Below are 18,510 nucleotides of genomic sequence, written 5' to 3'. Positions count from 1 at the left end.
GTGTTTTTCTTGGAGAATCCTTGATTTCCTAGAAATCTAAGAAACAACAAACTATTTCCAAATCTTTAGCAGAGTCAGAATATAGAGGAATGGCAGTAGCAGTGAGTGAAATTGTTTGGATTTTGAGTTTCCTTAGGGATATACAAGTGCCTCATCCTAAATCAGCTTTGCTTTTCAGTGATAGTCAAGCATTAATGCATATTGTTGCTAATCCTATGTTTCACGAGAGGACTAAACACATAGAAATAGACTATCATATTGTCAGAGATAAGGTTCAAGCAAAGGTAGTGAGATTGTTGCATATTCGGACCAAAACCCAAGTTGGAGATTTATTAACAAAAGCATTGGGGTCACAACATTTCCAGTTTTCGTTAGGTAAGATAGATATGGTGAACATACATTCCCCTCTTTCTCTAAGGTCAAGTCTTGTAGTGGAATATATTCTATTGGTGTAAACATAATAATAATGGAAATAACATAAAGAGAAACTGAATACTTGTATAGGAATGCTTGCAATTTGCTGGATTTTTTGGTGTACAAATGTTGTAACTTGTATTGGATCTAAATGATTAGGCCCATTATTTTGATGTAGTGGGTGTTACAAGATTAATTTCTGGATATTAATTTCATGGGTTGGAGTTACACAATTAATTGATGACATAAGGAATTTTTGAAGAATGAAAAGGCCCAAACAGTTTACATCAGAGTCCACTTACGCATGTATCTAACCCAATATTTGAGTCAATTTATATTAGCCCATTAATCATCACAATTAAAAAGAATAAAATAGTCTCTCTTAGTTTCAATGTGGGATTAAACATTTTTACTAACTCCTCATATTCCATATTGACTCCCACATATTTACATTTATGTTGTAATATAAATTAATTTTTAATTATATAATATTAAAATGCTCTAACAGATTGCAGTGGAACGGACTAAAGCAGCAAGAATGAAGGTGCAAGAAACAGGGGATTGGAAGAAATAGCACTGTTCATAGCTTCTGCATAAACGACAGTAGCTTAAGCAGCTTGTATATTCTATACTACTTGTAGTTTAGGAAGCTATACTTAGTTAATTATAGACACGTGTAGCTTGTGGATTGGTTAATTGGGTTGTTAGTCTCTGTCTTGTATATAAACAATCATAGTGGAATTTCCTAATTCAATTAATGAAAAAACTCTTCTCTCAAATTCTTACAGCTGCTGTTATAAAAGAGCCTGGCTCAATATTGGATTGCCCTGGCTGAGCTTTTGTGTTTGGCTTGCTTGACGGTAAAAATTAACAGTGGCTCTATTCTATATTAGTGTTTTAGCCTTCTAGGAGACTTTTCACTTGACTAAGTCAATTAGCCAACCACTCTTCCTTGTCTCTTGCAATCATTTTTGTTCTTTTTGGCAATTGATTAGAATTTTCTTTTTCGTGAACGAAACGTTTTCGAGGCAAAGTAACTACGCATGGACTGACGTCTCTTCCAGGAATCTGCAATCTGCGTGCAGCGTGTGTTTTGGGCATAAAAGTGTCTCCATTTGGCTTGCGAATTAGTCAGTCTTCTTGATTTTACTTTGGTACGAGTACGACTTACTTTTGGTCTTCTTGATTTTACTTTGGTTGTATTTCTATTACAAGAAATAGTTATTTTATGAAATGGAAAATTACCATTCCAAACCAAAAAGGGTTAATATAGTTGTCCTTCTTGAACTACGTAGTAGCTATAAAATTAAAAATCTCTAACCGTGTGTTTGGGTAAGGAATTGGAAAGCAGGATTTGGTCTCATGAGGAATTTAAAATTTTGATATGGAAAATTCTTGGTTTGGATGGATGAGGGAGAACAAGTGTGTTGAAGTACTTAATCAAATGCTAATATTTTAACCCAACATAATATTTTATGATGCCTTTATTATTAAAAGTTTCTTGTGAAATTATATACAATATTTTTTATTTAAATTATTTATTACTAAAATAGATCTAGTTGATTGTTGTTATTTGCGTTCATGATATTTGTTAATTCAAAATCCAATTGGGTTAGTTTCATTAGGTTGTCGGGTTGGATGCATACCCATAATTATGATGCATTTCTAGCATCTCTTTGATCATCTGTTACTGCCCGGTAATCAAGGAAGAAAGATTAGCTACCTTGTTTCCCATCTCTTCATGCGATTGTCTCCCATGTCCTGCTATCATACTAAGTGGATATGACCCAGTTGGCTGTGAGCTGTACTTGTGTCTCTTCTCCTATGTGGGGCTATAGTGACAAGAGAAAATTATGGAAAAGAAAGTAAACGTCAAAGAAAATTTATGATTATGCTTCAATGGATAATTGGGACCTCCTAACAGGCAAATGCTTATTTTTTATTTTATTTTATAACAATTCTGATATCTCTTATAATGATAACAGGCCTGATAAAGCCTTACAACTGAAGGTAAAATTAACCAACACCTAAATGATAAAGGAAACAACTTATTGCTCTATTGGACAATCCCCAAAACAGAGATATTGACAAAACAACAAAAGATAAATAAAAAATACAAGATGCATTATTGAAGACACAGAGACATATACCATGAAGGCAAATCACATGGAAAAGTGGACTAATTTGACATGGCCAATTTTCAAACTATCACTCGTTATCCCAGACACTAGGTGGTATCGAGCGACTTGGAGGGTCTGGGATATCCAAAGTCTCCTCTAGCATTAGTAGAACCTTCTTCATTGAGGGGCGAAGTGATGGTTCATAAAGAATGCACCATAATGCCACTTTAGTTATTCTCTCCAATTGTTTCTTGTCAACCTCTTCTTCATTAACTAGCTTACCTAGCTCACCGCACTCAAAGCAATGGTATGCCCATTCCTCAAGAATAGCTTCTTCCTCAGCAACATTATAGTCAACACACTTTCGACAACATATAATCTCCAACAACACGATTCCAAAACTATAGACATCTACTTTCACTGTCACAGACATTTTGCGATGCCACTCTGGTGCAACATATCCCCTTGTACCTCTTATGTCAGTAAAAGTTTTGGTTTCATCTGGCTTCAACAACTTTGACAATCCGAAGTCAGAGATTTTTGCACACATATTTTCATCCATGAGTATATTCTGAGGCTTTATATCACAATGAATGATCTGTGGCATACACTCTTCATGAAGATAAAGAATTCCTCTTGCTATGTTTCGAGCAATTTCCATTCGTTCATCCCAACAAGGTTGTTTTTCTGGTGTGAAGAGTATATCTGCAAGCGATCCATTGCTCATGAACTCGTATACCAACAGCCTATTTGGTCCATCATGGCAATACCCAAGTAGTTGGACTAGATTTTTGTGATGTGTTCTCCCAATCACTTTCATCTCGGTCTGAAACTCTCTTTCCCGATCGGCTAACAATTTATCTAGTCTTTTCACAGCTATAAGCTTCTTGCCATCCCCAATTGCCCCTTTATAAACTATTCCAAATGATCCTCTACCAAGCTCTTCCTTGAAGTTATCAGTCACTTGCTCAAGTTCTGCGTAAGTAAATGATCGCAGAGAAACCTCCTCACTCAACACAATATTTCCAAGATTAGATTTCTTTTTTTTGTGGATAAATTGATAAGATTCCTTTTTACATGCCCAGACGCGATATCTATACATTACAACTCCTGAAATCACCAACACAATTGCAAAAGCAACTAATGAAACGCTGATAATTATGACCTCTTTCTTGCTTTTTTTGGACACATTTCCATCTGTAGTGGGTGTAGAAATGCCTACCTTGATGAGGGCTACATTTGAGTCACCTTGCCGTAATGTCAAAAATCTGAAAGGAAGACTTTGCGTTTTGCACTCCCCATCTTTGAAAAGCGCAGCTTCACATTTACAGTCTTGCAAACATGCTGCTTTGCAAGCCTCCTGGGTTGATGAGGAAAGAACAGAAATATTTTTATATTCCCATATGGTATTATTCACTGCCTCCATGGTATATGTCATGCTTGCTTTGCAACTTTCTGCAGTGAAATTCCTTTCGCAGCCTGAACTCATTTCACTCTGGTTAATACGTGCAAATCCAGGAAGGCAATTGCAATCAAAACTTTGATTAGTTTTGACACAATATGCATTAAGGCCACATAAACCCTTCGGGGCACACTTGTCATCTGGCTGGGACCATGTGACTGACCAGGTACCATTTTGATCCATATTGTGTGAGTATAGCCTCAGGATTCCATCAGCATCAATTCTCAAAAGGTAGAGAAAACCTTTTGTAGAATTATCTCCTAGATGTATATCCACCATACCAGCTGTGCCATTAATACTGTCCAAGTAGAGATGACCATTATCATCGAGATTTAGTTTCGCATTATCTGTTTCCCCATGTATTTCATAGTTCCAATAACCATACTCAATTGTGTAGGGGGTTCCAACTGGGTACATCGCAAGATATCCATCTTGTTGCATTAAGAGCAGAAATCTACCAGTTGAATGGTTTGAGTCTGAAACACTGGACTTCAACAAGCTTTGAACTAAAAGCTGCTGGCTTGGCAAAAGGGTATCAGTAGAATGATTAAAACTCTGCCATATTGTATTGTTATTAGAATTATACAAAACAAAGTTGCCAGAATCAAGCATGGATGCTGAAGTTGCACCTCCAGGAGACTCTAGAATGCTTTTGTTCGTGCCTTGTTGTGCAGACTGCAGAACCAGTTGTCCATCACTTGTAAAATTTAGTATGGCGTCAGCGGGAACTGGGGGATCATCTCTATTGGCTGTCCAGACTACTGTCTTTTGAGGAATCCCTTCAACAAAAATTCCAACAGAATAGCCATTGCCTTGCTTGTAGAATCCAAAGGCATATAGAGCAGAAGGTGATAGCCATGAAGAGTTGGTGGTGGTAGTGAGTGTTGCTGTTAGAAAAGAGCCTGGCTCAATACTGGATTGCCCTGTTTGAGCTTCGGCTGTGAAAATTGCTGAGAGAAGAAGAAAAAGGAAGATAGTTGCCATTATATATTTATGTTTGGCTTGCTTGATATAAAAAATTAACAATGGCTCTATTATATATGTGTTTTAGTAGACTTTTCACTTGACTAAGACAGTAAGAATATTTCTTCCGGGAACCTGCAATCCGCATGTCGCGTGCGTGGAAAAATCCATGGATTAGGCGATTGAGAAAGAATTTTCAAATTTTCATGTAGAATTTAGTCCGAGCTAATTGGATAGAATTTATTGCTAAAAATTAAAAATTAAAAATATTAAAAATTATGGGTCTATTTAGATAGAGTTTATTGTTAAAAATTAAAAATATTAAAGTAAAATAATTTTTAAATATGTGAATAGTACCGTAAAACTTATTTTTAATAAAAAAAAATTCTGTAAAGTGAAGTTTGTAAGTTCTTAAACAGTATACAGGACCCGCAAAACGCGCTGTTTTCAACCGACGTGAAAACGCTGTATCCAAACTCGTTCAAAATATGAAATAAAAGTAGCTGTTAGCTACATAAGCCAAACTCTCTTATCCTTTCTCGGCCTTTTTGTTAGCCGCCTACTCTAATGATGGATATGATCAAAACAAATATAAATAAATATACTCTATTGATAAAATTACTTTTTTGTTTGTAACTTTAGTTGTTAGCTACATAAAAAGTGAGGGGCTTTTTAGTCTTTTTAATTCTCAACTCCATTTTGTCAGCCGCCTACTCTATTGATGGAAATTACTTTTTTGCATGTAACTTTAGGTGTTAGCTACATAAAAAGTGGGGGGCTTTTTAGTTTTTTTATCTCAACTCCGTGGGTAGGGTAAAATCGTACGGGGGTATTTTCTGTCTTTTCGCCTACTAACCCTAGATGGTCCTTCAATCTTGCCGTGTGTGCCTTACATTTTCTTCAGCTGCTCAATTTCTTCACAGCCACAAATAGAGAAAACCGGGAGATTCAGAGATGAGAAAAAAAAAAAAAAAAAAAAATCAGCTGTGAGCCAATCGATAGAGAAAGAGAAGAAAGAGTAAAAGAGGCAAGGGTTTTGTCTTTTTCTCCCAAATCTATCACCTGGGTTTGTTTGTTCTGTGCACATGGTTTACACTTCTATCCTTAAAATTTTTTAAATTTAAACAGTTAAGAGGGTAGGTTTTTGGTCTTTTGCCCCTATTTTATTTGATCTTATCTGTTTGTTAGGGAAAAAACTAGTTGTTGCTTTAGGAAGACATATGACCAGCATAATCATATTTTACATGCCATATTACTGCTGCAGCATAGCATTGGGTAATTCCATTTAAAAATAAAACATATCATTTTTTTTTTCTGTGATCTGTGCATGATTTAAAATGGTCGTTATTAACGTCATTATTTATCTCCTAAGAAGGGTATTACTATTTTCCCAATTCAAAAAATTCCACCTCATTTGTTTACAACGTGTTTCATAAATGTATGGTCTGCTTCTTTTGATGTTCGTAAAAGAAAAAGGTCTATCTGATATAATGCTTTGTAACGGGTTATGGAATACAATTGAAATGGGATTCCTATTGTTCTGTTTCCCATTTAAGTTATTAACTTATTTTTCAGTGAGTAATGCTTACTATACATTTTAACACAGGCCTTCACATGTGATTCTTTGATAAAAACATTCGTTTACGATTCAATTCAATCTCTACCAGTAGAACATCTAAGTCTTTGTTGTCCCATCATTATAAATATAATTTGTTTAAAAGTCCTTTGCCATTGATGATTAGTTCTTAAGCAATTCCCTGTAGCGTCTCTGCCTTCTTTGGAGAGGTAGATTTTGACATACACATGGAGAAAGCTGTGTATGAAGGTAATTTTGAGGGTGGGTTGCAGTATGAACTGTGTATGTTAAGAGCAAAAAGCTTTTTGTACTTGTAATTGAGTTTTGAAATGTGAAATTTTCATTTTTTAAGTCATTATCTCCATTGTGTTCTGTGCTCGAAATTTATAGAAAATAAGAATTTATATTCCATTCCTCACATTTTAAAAATACTGATCCTTAAAAATTTAGGAGTTTCATCTATAAAATTAGAGAGGTGCTACGTCCACAACATTTTTACAATATTTTTACAACAAATCATAGGTGATTAGTTATTATTGGTTCAAATTTGAACTTAACACTAAGATTATTTTTTTGCCCCAACAATAACAACCAATAACAACCTGCCACTTAAGATTTGTTGTAAAAATGTTGTGGACATATCATTTCTCATAAAATTATTTACATACTGGTTATGTTATAAACAGTTTCTATATTTGAAATTATATTTGTTATTTAATGCAATAACAAGATATTGATGTAAGAGGAAAGGTAAGAATAAGGTTGTTTAACAAAATCTCCACAAACTTTGTAACATTGTAACATAATTTTTCCTGTAAAAAAAGGAGATTTGTGCACTGAATATGAATATGATAACAATAAATTATTATTTAATATGGCAAGGACGAGCCCTGCAGGTGCTTCACCGTTAGTGGTCTTTAAATATTAGAATAGCATACAAAGAAAGTGGACTTTATTGCATGCTAAAGACTTAGAGTGACCAATTCAAAAAATGTAAAACTATAAAGTATAAACAAATTGAAGATCTTTAATAGAATTAATTGACGAAAAGGTTGAAGCCATTGCTATCCCTGATTGGAATGAAAAGAAAAAATTGCAGCCATTACTGTTGTACATTGGAATGAAATCAGCGCTAATACTTTATCAAATGAGCCTTGTGCCCATTGCTAATGACAGATTTGTACACTAGCTCCTATATTTTTGTTAATTTCTAATTAATATATTCAAGGTGTTAGGTTCTAAGACTTTAGGAATTAATGTATTAGAACTTAAGTCTAGTTTAGGCTTGTTCAAAGTATGATTTGATGTAAACTTGGTATCGAGTAATTGTAGGAATTATTATTCAAAATCAGCAAGGTTCGATCGATCGAAAATTATACTCGATCGATCAAACCTCGTGAATCAGTAATTTTTTGTAGAATTATTAAACCAGCCTAAGTCTGTATGACGTGTAAGGTTTTGTGTTTCACTCCAAGTAAAAAAAATAAAACAAAACAAACCAACTACGTTTTATAAAGTGGTTGTTGAGTTGTGTATTGAATGTTTTGTGAGATCTAAGAGGTGTTTACCTTCATACATACATATAGAATTATCAAGATTAGGATTCACGTCAAGAACCTGATTGCTTTAGTTGCTGCATAAAGAACTTTAAAGAAGATCTGAAACTTTTTAGTGGAGTCTCAAAGTCATAAGTAAGAGAACTTGTGGTTACTGTAGATCAAAAAAAGAAGTAGTCTGTAAACTTGGAGCTGTCATGTGGTCAAGGTAGTAAGTTTTCTACACGAGGTAGTAATAGGATGTTAATGGTCTAAGTCTTATTGTACAAATTTCAATTCTTTCATTGTGGATCTATTTTTACCTTGAGGATAGTTAGATTAAATCCTCTCTAAGTTTTTTACCAGTTAAGTTTTCCTGAGTTATCAGATCTGTGTGTTCTTTATATTTCCGCATTATATCTGTTTTACACATATTGGTTTAACCTAGTTCTAATTAACAAACTTGTTAATCAATTTGGCTTAATATTATGTTAAACATATTGTGTTAAGGGGTCTAAAAACTAATACAAGGTATAGCATTTTTTAAAAAATTTATATTTTATTTCATATAGGTGAGACGTGAGAGGTAGACTTATAACATTATTTTTGTCTAATTGTAAGGAAAAGATTTGCTTGACTGAACCTTGGCCCTCAAGCTGCTTCTAATTTGTTTTCTCCTATTAAAATTTAGTCAATTGAATGAAGTTGAGTTTGTTTTTTTTTTTTAGAATCAACGTTATGCCTTTTATTCAATGAAAACTAATAGAATCTACTAAAACAAAAGACTGAAATTGTGGTGGAACATCCTTCATCCACACCCTATAATCTGAAATATTTAAAGCAAAATGAGCTAAACCATGAGCAACCCTATTACCCTCTCTCTTAACATGAGAGAAGTGTAATTTCCTAAAACAACTTGCCTTTGCCCTCACATCATCAAGTAATATACCAACTGGTGACAAGTAAGGGTTGTCATGTTTGAGGGCATGCATGAGAACTTGACAATCCCCCTCCAAAATGACATCTTGGTAACCCAGGTCCAAAGCTAGCTGCAAGGCAGAGGTTGTAGCCATACTTTCAACTTCAAACGGTGAGTGAGATCGGCAATAGTTCCTGGAGAGAGAGGCCAAGACAACTCCCTGCGCGTCGCGTATAACTACCCCAATCCCTAATTTTTGCTCCTTGCTGAATATTGCACCATCAAAATTGACCTTCACCATGTCCAAGACAAGAGCTCTCCAATGAACCTAGATCGGTGTGGACTGTGGTGGAGAAGGTTGTTGTACCGCCTGAAATTTCGATAGGATTTCTTTGGCCATGTTCAAGAGCTGGTTGGGACTGCAACAGTGGTTAGTCCTGACTCGGTTCCGGTGTGTCCAAATTGTTCACACCGTGACCGAGAACAGCTCTATTTTTTGGTGCGAACTAATCATCCATGACAACAATTCTTTGAAGTCCATAAATGCCTTGGTTCCTCGACAAGCCCACAAAGATTCATCCTCCCAAATGACGTCGAGTTCGCTGCAAGACCAGAAGGCGTGAAGGGGAGTTTCAGGTTCTAACTTGCATCTGTCATAAAGAGGGTAGTCGATGATTATGCGGCGAACCAGGTTTTGCTTGGTGGGCAGAGAATTTCAACAAGCTCTCCATAGTCGATTTCTCATTTTATTTGGGATTTGCAAGGACCAAATACCCTTCCATAATGCCTTATCCGAAGCCTCATGTTCTGTAGCATCGTTTGGTGCTTCCTCTGCTTTAAGAAACCAGTACCCAGATTTGCTATTGTACACCCCATCATGTGTGAACGGCCAGAAGAGACAATCCTCGCATTCCTCTGTTGCTAATGGTAAACTCTTGATTAACTCCGCCTCCTCCTGCATAAAAATTCCCTCAACCATGCTGTGTTTCCACTGCCTCGGATCACTATCAATAAGAATCTCCACTCTTGCCTCAGCCAATGAGTCACAGATTGGGGAAAGAACCTATGGAGCATGCTACCTTGGAAGCCAATTACTCCCCCATATGCCCACTGATTTCCCATTTCCTATTCTCCATCTACACTCCTTTTTTAAGACATCCCTCCCATGTAAAATACTGCCCCATGCATACGACCCCCCCCCCCCCCCTAGAATTTTTATCTTCCATTATCGAACACTTTGGGAAAAATCGAGCCTTAAAAACTTTATAGAACAGTGAGTCTTGATTTTTCAAGAGTCGCCAAGCTTGCTTGGCCAAAAGTGAATCATTAAACAAAGCCAAGTCTCTAAACCCCATTCCTCCTTCAAGTTTTGATTTTGTCAATTCTTCCCATTTCAACCAATGAATTTTCCTTCTCTCCCCCTTTTGTCCCCACCAAAATTTCTTGATCAAAGCTTCAATATCATGATAAAGCCCTAATGGTAGTTTGAAGCACCCCATATCAAAGGTTGGGTTGCCTTAATCAAAAACTTCACAACCCGCTTGAGACAAAAGTTTTCCTTCCCAACTTTGTATTTTTCGCCATATCTTATCTTTAATGAGGTTGAAGCTTTATTTCTTCCTTCTCCCAACCAAGGAAGGTAGACCCAAATACTGCTCATAGTGTTCTATCTCCTATAATCTCAAGGCTGTTTTGATCTCATATTTGTTGTTCTCCGAGGTTGATTTGTTGAAAAAAATTGTCGTTTTATTCTTATTAACTTTCTGCCCCGATTCTCATATCTTTCCAAGATGTTCAAAATATGCCCACACTCCCTTTGGGTTGCCTTGCAAAAAATTAGGCTATCATCTGCAAACAAAAGATGGGTTAGTTTTGGTCCCCTCCAACATAAGGAGAATCCTTTGATATCCCCCTTTGAAGCTGCCTGTTGTATGAGTTCATTTAGTCCTTTAGTGCAAAGGAGGAAAAGAAAAGGAGACAAAGGGTCCCCTTGTCAAATGCCTCTAGTTGGATGGATCAAACCGTGGGGTTTTCCATTAACTAGAATCGAATATGTCATTGATTGAACACAAGCCATGACTAACCCAATCCATTGCTCACTAAACCCCATTTTTCTTATAATGTTTTCAAGGTACACCCATTCAACTCGATCATAAGCTTTGCTCATGTCGAGCTTTATTGCCATGTAACCTGTATCTCCTGAAACTTGATTTTTCATACAATGCAATGATTCAAAAGCCACCAAAATATTGTTAGTGATGAGTCTATTTTTTGTTAAGGCAAATTGGTGTTCAGTTATGATAAAGGGTAAAACTTTCTTAAGTCTATTGGCTAGAACTTTAGAGAAAATTTTGTAAAGAACATCGCATAAACTAATTGGGTGATATTCTTGAACCAATTCGGGGTTTTTTGTTTTGGGGATAAGGGTGATAAAGGTATGGTTTAGAGGGTGAGGAAGAGTACTTGAATTGAGCCAAGATAAAACTGAGCTTGTAACATCGTTGTCCACTAAGCCCCAAAAGTGTTGATAGAACAATGGAGGCATTCCATCCGGGCCTGGAGCTTTCAAAGGGGCCATTTGCTTCAGTACTATGACCACTTCTGATTCTAAGAATGAACCCGTAAGTGCTGCATTCATATCTTCTGTGATTACCCGTGGGATGTGATCAAGAATATCCATATGTGTGTCCGGTTTTGAAGTGGCAAACAATTCTTTGTAATACCTAATGAAAATCGAAGCAATAGACTGTGCATTGACTTGCCAAGTATTTGTTTCATCTTTAATTCCACGGATCAAGTTCCTCCTATGTCTTTTACTTGTTCGGCAATGGAAAAATTTGGTGTTGTTGTCGCCATTTTTTAGCCATAGCACTCTTGAACGTTGACAACATAACCTTGCTTCCTTGTCGAGGAGAACATTGATGTGCTCCTTAAGCTCACGGACTTTATGGTTCACCCCACTAACCATTGACTCCTTTTCGGCTTGACCTAATTGGGCTTTCTTCTTCTCTAATTCTTTCCTGACATTCCCAAAAATATTTTTGTTCCACCAAGCTAAATCTCTTCCACAAGTCTCAACCCGCTTTAAGATGCACTCATCACTTGCTCCACCATGTATCAAGGACCATGAAGCTTCCACAGTTTCGAAACATCTTTCATCCAGCAACGCCATCTCTTCAAATCTAAATGGTCACTTACAAGGTGGTGGATCAATGAGTTATTTGTTAAACTTATTTTAATTACTTTATTGATTAAATAATGACAGGGTTCTAAATCTGTTTGGATTTTGACGAGTTGTGATTTGTTTTGTTGATAAACTTTAGGAAATTGAAATTTTTATGTAAACAATAAATAAAGAATAATTCTATGTCCAAGATTTAAATCCCTCCCCAATTATAAGTATTTAATTATTGCTGAATTATTATTATTATTTCCCAAATTAGAAATTGTTAGTTAGTGCAACCATGTGGTTTAAGTTTCTCTTAAAGCAAACCTTACTCTTCTTATTTCTATTAACCAACCTTACGCCTTTATGGATGATGCACCAGCAATCACAACCGGAACCTCCGACTGGCTTCAAGAACCTTTTGAAAGTTTTCTTCATAAAAGCAAGTCTGTGGTGGTTGTTATGGATTCAGTTTGTTCACCAATTGATAATCAGATCTACTTAACACTTTACAATATGGTAAACTATAGAGAGAACTTGGTTACACAAACCCTAACTGCACAAATAGAGTTTTCTTTCTCTAAAAAGCCTTTTTAGGGATGGTTTAAAATGTCCTTTAAATAATGCAAAGAAAAAAAAAAAGATCTCAAATCAAGCTTGAAATGGACAAGCAATGGACTTCTTAGTGTTCTTGATTTTTTCTATTTTGCGTTTCTTGATCAATCGAGCTTCTATTGAGCTTGCTAATGAGTGTACAATAACTAGGCTTTTCTAGGTTGAACAATCTATCAAGCTTCTATCAAGCCCGGTGTTAAGACATGTTGAAATGTATTTTCTTTAGCTGTTCTTGAGCAGACTTTGTGTCTTTAACTTGATTCTCAATTACCACTACAAGACACATCAAAACTCAATAAATGACATATAATTTGGCATGGTTTGACAACTCTATAACAAATGAATCTTATGGTTTGGTTGTATTTCAATTACAATAAATAGTTATTTCTGAGGAATTAACTATTCCAAATCAAAAGGACTGTAATAGTTATCTCTGAACTACATAGTAGCTATGAAATTGAAAATATCTAACTGTGTGTTTGGGTAAGGAATTTGAAAGTAGGATTTGGTCACATGAGTGGATTTAAAATTCTGATATGGAAAATTCTTGGTTTGGGTGGATGAGAGAGAACGAGTGTGTTGAAGTACTCAATCAAAGGCTAATATTTTAACCCAACTAAATATTTTATGATTCATCTATTATCAATGAGTATTTATTCAAAATTTCTTGTAAAATTATATACAATATTTTTATTTAAAATATTGGTATACTAAAATAGATCTAGTTGATTTTTGTTATACGTGTTCTTGAGATTTGTTAATTCATAAACCATTTGGATTAGTTTCATGAGGTTGGTGGGTTGGATGCATACCCTTAATTACGACATCCATTTCTAGCATCTCTTTGATCATCTGTTACTATCCAGTAGTCAAGCAGGAAGCAAGATTAGCTACCTCGGTTCCCCATGTCTCACAAGCTATTGTCTCCTATGTCCTGTTATCATACCAGGTGGATATGACCCCCTGGCTGTGAGCTATACTTGTGCCTCTTGGGCTATGGTGACAAAAGAGAAAATTATGCTTCAATGGATAATTGGGACCTCCAAACAAGCAAAAGCTTATTTTTTTTATAATAATTTTGACATCTCTTTTATGATAATCGGCCTCATAAAGCCTTACAACACCTAAATGATAAAGGAAACAACTTATTGATCTATTGGACAATCCCCAAAGCATAATCATTGTCAAAACAACAAATACTTAACAGATCAGATAACAACCATGTAAAACTGCTCTCTAAATAGCAGTCCATAACATCGTGTAATGATAGTAGCGAATATGAAACCAGAGAAAATAAGTACACAAAAAGTAACAGATAAAGAAAAAAGAAGAAGTAGGATGCATTATTGAAGACACATACACATATACCATGAAAGCAAATCGCATGGAATAGTTGACTACTTTCACATGCCAATTTTCATACCATCACTCCTTACTCCAAACACTAGATGCTACTGAGCGACTTGGAGGGTCTGGGATATCCATTGTCCCCTCTAGCATTTGTAGAACCTTCTTTATTGAAGGACGAAGTGATGGTTCATAAAGAATGCACCACAACGCCACTTTAGTTATTCTCTCCAATTGTTTCTTGTCAACCTTGTCGTCACCAACTAGCTCACCTAGCTCACCACACTCAAAGCAATGGTATGCCCATTCTTCAAGAATAGCTTCTTCCTCAAGAATATTATAGTCAACACCCTTTCGACAACATATAATCTCCAACAACACGATTCCAAAGCTATAGACATCTACTTTTACTGTCACGGACATTTTGCGATGCCACTCTGGTGCAACATATCCCCTTGTGCCTCTTATGCCAGTAAATGTTTTGGTTTGGTCTGGCTTCAACAACTTTGACAATCCGAAGTCAGAGATTTTTGCACACATGTTTTCATCCATGAGTATGTTCTGAGGCTTTATGTCACAATGAATGATCTGTGGCATACACTCCTCATGCAAATAAAGAATTCATTTTGCTATATCTCGAGCAATTTCCATTCTTTGATCCCAACAAGGCTTTTTTTCTGGAGTGAAGAGTATATCTGCAAGCGACCCATTGCTCATGTACTCGTATACCAACAGCCTATTCGGTCCATCATGGCAATACCCAAGTAGATGGACTAGATTTTTGTGATGTGTTCTCCCAATCACTTTCATCTCGCTTTGAAACTCTCTTTCCCGTTCGGCTAACAATTTCTCTAGTCTTTTCACAGCTACAAGCTTCTTGCCATTCCCAATTTCTCCTTTATAAACTATTCCAAACGCTCCTCTACCAAGCTCTTCTTTGAAATTATCAGTCACTTTCTCAAGTTCTGCATAAGTAAATGATTGTAGAGAAACATCCTCACTCAAGACAATATTTCCATGATTAGATTCCTTTTTACATGCCCAGACACGATATCCATACCTTACAATTCCAAAAATCACCAACATAATGAATGCAAAAGCAACTGATGAAACACTGATAATTAGGACCTCTTTTTTGCTTTTCTTTGGCACATTTCTAGCTGTAGTGGGTGTAGATATGCTTACCTTGATGAAGGCTATGTTTGGGTCACTTTCAAGTAATCTCCCAAATCTCAAAGGAAGACTTTGCTTCTTGCACTCCCCCTGTTTGAATTGCGCAGCATCACAGTTACAGTCCTGCAAACATGCTGCTTTGCAAGCCTCTTGGGTTGATGAGGAAAGAACAGAAATATTTTTATCTTCCCATGTGGTATTATTCACTGCCTCCATGGTATATGGCATGCTTGCTTTGCAACTTTCTGCAGTGAAGTTCCTTTCGCAGCCTGAACTCATTTCACTCTGGTTAATAAGTGCAAATCCAGGAAGGCAATTGCAACCAAAACTTTGATCAGTTTTGACACAATATGCATTAAGGCCACATAAACCCTTCGGGGCACACTTGTCATCTGGCTGGGACCATGTGACTGACCAGGTACCATTTTGATCCATATTGTGTGAGTATAGCCTCAGGATTCCATCAGCATCAATTCTCAAAAGGTAGAGTAAACCTTTTGTCGAATTATCTTCTAGATTTAGATCCACTATACCAGCTTTTCCATTAATACTGTCTAAGTAGAGATGACCATTATCATCGAGATTTAGTTTCGCATTATTTTCTTGCCCAGGTGTAACATAGTTCCAATAACCATATTCAATTGTGTAGGGGGTTCCGACTGGATACATCGCTAGATATCCATCTTGTTGCATTAAGAGCAGAAATCTACCAGTTGAATGGTTTGAGTCTGAAACACTGGAACTTAACACTTTTTGAACTAAAAGATGCTGGCTTGGCAAAAGGGTATCAGTAGGCTGATCAAAACTCTGCCATATTGTATTGTTATCAGAATTATGCAAAACAAAGTTGCCAGAATCAAGCATGGATGCTGAAGTTGCAACTCCAGGAGAGTTGGCAATGCTTGTCTTCGTGCCTTGTTGTGCAGACTGCAGAACCAGTTGTCCATCACTTGTGAAATTTAGTATGGCGTCAGCGGGAACTGGAGAATCGTCTCTATTGGCTGTCCAGACTACTGTCTTTTGAGGAATCCCTTCAATGAAAATTCCAACAGCATAGCCATAGCCTTGCTTGTAGAATCCAAAGGCATATAGACCAGAAGGTGATAGCCATGAAGAGTTGGTGGTGGTAGCGGGTGTTAACAAAGAGCCTGGCTTCACAATATTGGATTGCCCTTGTTGAGCTTGTGCTGTGAAAATTAATGCTGAGAGAACAAGAAGAAGGTAGATAGTTGCCATAGTTTGTAATAGGCAATGAATAATAAGATTCAGGATTGAAGGATCGAATCCACCTCCTTATGCAGTCAATAAAAACGAACAATGGCTTTACTATATGTGTCTCTTAGTAGATTGCCAAGTATGAAAGCAATCATGATTTTCCTTTTGGGCATTGTAAAAATGCAATCGTTGAATCATTTTCTTTCTTGTAGAATGAAACGTCTCCAATGACAAAATACATGCGTATATTCAAATAATCTGTGCTTAAATAAATCTCCACTTGGCTTGTGAATTAGTCCCTACTCTAGATTTTACATTGGGCACGACTCTTTTCTGGTCTCTACATATTAGAATATTATACAAAGAAATTGGACTTTATTGCATGCTAGAGACTTAGAGTGACCAAGTCAAAAATGTAAAACTATAAAGTATAAACAAATTGATGATCTTTAATAAAATTAATTGTCGAAAAGGTTGAAGTCATTGCTATCCCTGATTGGAATGAAAAGAAAAAATTTCTGCCATTACTGTTGTAAATTGGAATGAAATCATCACTAATACTTTATCAAATTAGCCTTGTGCCCCATTGCTAATGACAGATTTGTACACTAGCTCCTATATTTTTGTTAACTTCTAATTAATATATTCAAGGCATAGCATTTTTTTCCATATTTATATTTTATTTTATATAGGTGAGACATGAGAGGTAAACTCATGACATTAATAGGTCGTTGTATCGAATAGTTGAATCATAGTCTCTTATCATAAAGTCTTTTCTACCGGGCGGCCAATAGGAGGTGAGAAGGGACCTTACAAGAGGTCAATTCCTCTCGCGTAATTAAGAGAGCCGTTGAAAGGTGACTATTTTTGTCTAATACGAAGGAAGAGATATGACGAGTGTGATTTGTTTTGTTGATAAACTTTAAGAAATTGAAATTTATATGTAAATAATAAATAAAGAATAATTCTACCTCCAAAATTTAAATCCCTCCTCCATTATAACTATTAAACTAGTCGCAGACCCACGCAATGCGCGGGAAAATTTAACGTCATATTCTTTTTTGCTAAGCAAAGAGTGAGAATAGTAGTTGAGCAAAATTATAAATAATAGTCCCAAACTCATCACACAATAATGTTGTAGGGGTATTGGGCCCAGTAATTTATAATGGACGGCCCAACGAGGTCTTTTGGGCTAGAAACCCAAATCCGAAAACATCAAAATGATCGTGGAGTATTTAAGTGTCCCATACTGTCCGAGGAGTAGATTTGTCCTCGGAATGTTAAGCCGAGGATACACAGTATACGTGGAGGACAGTAGAAAGAGCGGTGGAATGTCTAAAGTAAAGCTGCTACCACCGCCCATATATTAAAGACCCTGTAATTGATACGCTGACAGTATAGATGGAAGGATGGGACCTGAGCATAGAGCTTGGAACTTGGTCCTAAATCCCAGCGGGCTTTAGGGAAGAATGGATGGGACAAGTATCCAAAAATCAGGGTCGCAGCCATAAAGTGGAAGATGATGAATAGAAGAGGAGGAGTATAAATAGGAGGGAAGGCATACGAAGATAGAGGAGGCTTTTTGAGAAAGAAAAAGTATATGATAATCAATATTTGTATCCAAACTTGAGAAATACTATTAGAAACTATCCTCGGAAACAGTCCGAGGAGGAATTCTCAATCTTACTTTTTGCAAACAATTCTTTGTTTTGTTCCATTGGGCCCAAAGCCCGTTCTTTTTGTGATTGTCTAAGCCATCCTTGAAATCTAAATTACAAACCCATCCTCTACAAATTCATTGTGAAGAAAGGCCTTTCAAGCCCATTTTCCTCCCAGTCGTGGTTTGGGAATTTGAATTGTGTCCTTACAAATGTGATTACATTGTAATATATACAATATATTTTATGCAAGGAAAGAAGTCTATATCTTGATTTTTTTGTATAAATATATATATATATATATATATATATATATATATATTTTTTTTTTTTGGCAAGGAAATATA

At 36.1% G+C, this 18,510-nt stretch overlaps 3 protein-coding genes across 3 annotated transcripts; all 3 read right to left on the bottom strand.

Moving 5' to 3' along the window:
* Nucleotides 1-2,446: 2,446 nt before the first annotated feature.
* Nucleotides 2,447-4,998, bottom strand: LOC142644647 (G-type lectin S-receptor-like serine/threonine-protein kinase LECRK1). Its single transcript, XM_075819225.1, has one exon. It carries the CDS (start codon nucleotides 4,978-4,980, stop codon nucleotides 2,623-2,625), a length of 2,358 nt encoding a protein of 785 aa, XP_075675340.1. The 5' UTR covers nucleotides 4,981-4,998; the 3' UTR covers nucleotides 2,447-2,622.
* An 8,860-nt stretch (nucleotides 4,999-13,858) lies between these two features.
* Nucleotides 13,859-16,711, bottom strand: LOC142642641 (G-type lectin S-receptor-like serine/threonine-protein kinase LECRK1). The gene has a single exon (XM_075817041.1). The coding sequence runs from the start codon at nucleotides 16,524-16,526 to the stop codon at nucleotides 14,739-14,741; it is 1,788 nt and encodes a 595-aa protein (XP_075673156.1). The 5' UTR covers nucleotides 16,527-16,711; the 3' UTR covers nucleotides 13,859-14,738.
* On the bottom strand, nucleotides 14,196-14,669 carry LOC142643922 (G-type lectin S-receptor-like serine/threonine-protein kinase LECRK4). Its single transcript, XM_075818634.1, has one exon. It carries the CDS (start codon nucleotides 14,667-14,669, stop codon nucleotides 14,196-14,198), a length of 474 nt encoding a protein of 157 aa, XP_075674749.1.
* Nucleotides 16,712-18,510: the final 1,799 nt, after the last annotated feature.

The sequence above is a fragment of the Castanea sativa genome, chromosome 7 (genome assembly GCF_040712315.1).
Source record: "Castanea sativa cultivar Marrone di Chiusa Pesio chromosome 7, ASM4071231v1".
In the NCBI taxonomy this organism is placed as follows: Eukaryota; Viridiplantae; Streptophyta; class Magnoliopsida; order Fagales; family Fagaceae; genus Castanea; species Castanea sativa.
Note: the sequence above shows the minus strand (reverse complement) of the source record. Positions and strands in the feature narration are given on the sequence as shown.